General features: G+C 39.5%; 1 protein-coding gene across 1 annotated transcript; it reads left to right on the plus strand.

Moving 5' to 3' along the window:
- Window positions 1-442: 442 nt before the first annotated feature.
- Window positions 443-928, plus strand: LOC122805271 (60S ribosomal protein L7a-like). Its single transcript, XM_044075360.1, has one exon. The coding sequence runs from the start codon at window positions 443-445 to the stop codon at window positions 926-928; it is 486 nt and encodes a 161-aa protein (XP_043931295.1).
- The last annotated feature ends 1,470 nt before the right edge of the window (window positions 929-2,398 follow it).

Below are 2,398 nucleotides of genomic sequence, written 5' to 3' on the forward strand. Positions count from 1 at the left end.
TTTTGAATATCTTCAGTTCAGAAATTCTGCACTTCTTGCACAATAGTAATAATACATAATTTCTTTCTTATCCTCAGTAGTCCACTCTATCATTTTTATGGCTCTTTTTTGGCCTGTCAGTTTTTGTGTTTTTTGTGGACTACTACTTTGTTCTACAACAGGGGCTCCATATGAATGATGAAATAAGATAGAAGTTTGCTGCACTGGCCCTCCCTGGACCACTCACAGTGTCCATGCTGCAGTTGAGGTGGGTTGTTGTACATCTGAATACAGATAACTTCGAGCATTCCACATTATTCTCATTTTCATATAGGTCACATGACTACCCAGGGAATGGCAGCTTCTCTAGAGTTCAACAAATCAATTTTTGCCAATCCTCACACATAGCTAAGGAGCATCAGAACATGTCACACTAAAATATCCATGAACATTAGTACAGGGCATGGACAAGCAGGATAAGAAACACAGACTGCTGTCTCATGCAGAGTGGAAGGCTGCAGGCAAAGGGGATGCACCTACCAAGAGGCCACCTGTTTTACGAGCAGGTATTAACACTGTGACTAATTTGGTTGAAAGCAAGAAAGCCCAGCTGGTCATTATTGCTAATGATGTTGATCCTTTTGAGCTTATAGTTTTGCTGCCTGCCCTGTACCACAAATGGGAGTTCTATACTGTATTGTTAATTGAAATCAGACTGTGCCATTTAGTGCACATAAAGAACACTATCACCATTGCCTTCACTCTTGTGAATCTTGAGGATAAAGGAGCAACTGCAAAACTGATCACAGCTTGCTGGACCAAATATAATGACACATACGATGAGATATGCCAGCACTGGGGTGATAATATCCTTGGTCCACAATCCACTGCACAAATCACCAAACTTGCAGCGGCTAAAGCCAAAGAACTAACAATCAAGCTATGCTAAATCTAATGAACGTATGGTTTGGTATATGAAAATAATAAAGACTTGATTGACAAAAAAAAATGTAACCTGGTGGACTTCTTGAAAATGTCTCTAAAGCTAAAGATGAAGGCAGAACACCACATGCTGCCTACCTCAAACTGGCCAAGGGGTTCAACATAAGGCCTTACTAAGGTATCGTAAAGAAACTATAAAGTTAGGCATAAACCCATATGTCACCTGATGGATATCCAGCTGGCTCACTGATAGGACACAAGAAGTTAGTCATTAGTAGAGTCCCACAGGGACTGGTGCTGGAACCTCTCGTTTTTTGGCATCTAATTCTCTGACATCAAGGCAAATGTCAGGGGCCTTTGGCTGATGAAGTACGTGAATGACTACAAACTAGATGTAGTCATTGAATCTCCTAAACACACAGATACTCTTCAAGATGGCCTGATGCACACAAACAACTGGTACCAGAGCCATGGACTAAAAGTCACTGTGAAAAAATGCATAATAGTACTTCTTGGAAAGATGTCCACCCCTCAAAATTACCACATTAATAACACACCCCTAAAGGCAGAATCAGTTGTCAATGGTCTGGGAATGCATGTTGACAGTAACCTAACCTTTGACCACCATGTGCCTAATGTGATGAAAAATCTTTCTACATTCCACAACTTATAAGAAAGGGCATGGCATCCAGGTCCAAGGAGGTCATTTCTCCACTGTACTAGGCTTTCATCAGATCAATCATCGAGTACAATGTACCTTTCGGCATGTACCCAACCAGGCACGTGCAATAGCCTGAGAGACCACAGAGTATACTCACAAAAAGAATACAGGGTGTAAGCAACAGGTCCTATGCAAACCATCTCAGAGACCTATCCCTGTACTCTGTCTCCTACAGACTGATCCCACACTAATGGATTTGTTGCACATCCACAAAACAAATAGCATTGGAAATATCCATTTTAAGAACTTAAACCTCATCTACTACATAAACAGGACATGTTGGAGGGACAGGTATATGTTTCAAGGATCACCCCTTCTCTGGAATAGTTTTGCGAAACATGCAAAGCAGAGTTCATTCCCAACCCTATTCAAATCTATTAGGGTCATGAAACTCGACAAGGGAGGTAGGGTTGTTATTATGGATTATGAAAATCGTGAATAAGATGCATGAATTTGTGTTTGATACTGATTTTTATGAAGAGACATCTTTGAATTGTATACATATCTCATATTCTAAAACTGACTTGTTATTAAAAGATATGATGAATCAGGAACAAATTAGTTATGATGAATGGTTGTTCTTACATTGTGAATACCCTGAAATATCTTTGATATTTGGGCTCCCAAAGATTCATAAAGATCTTAAAAATCCCCCAATGAGGCCCATAGTGAATGCATCTAGAACTAAGAGCCATCCATTAGCTAAATATATTGACATTACGTTAAAAAATGTTTTGAATGTTTTTTTCTTACATA

The sequence above is a fragment of the Protopterus annectens genome, chromosome 6.part1 (assembly GCF_019279795.1).
Source record: "Protopterus annectens isolate FY-2018-M chromosome 6.part1, PAN1.0, whole genome shotgun sequence".
Lineage (NCBI taxonomy): Eukaryota > Metazoa > Chordata > Ceratodontiformes > Protopteridae > Protopterus > Protopterus annectens.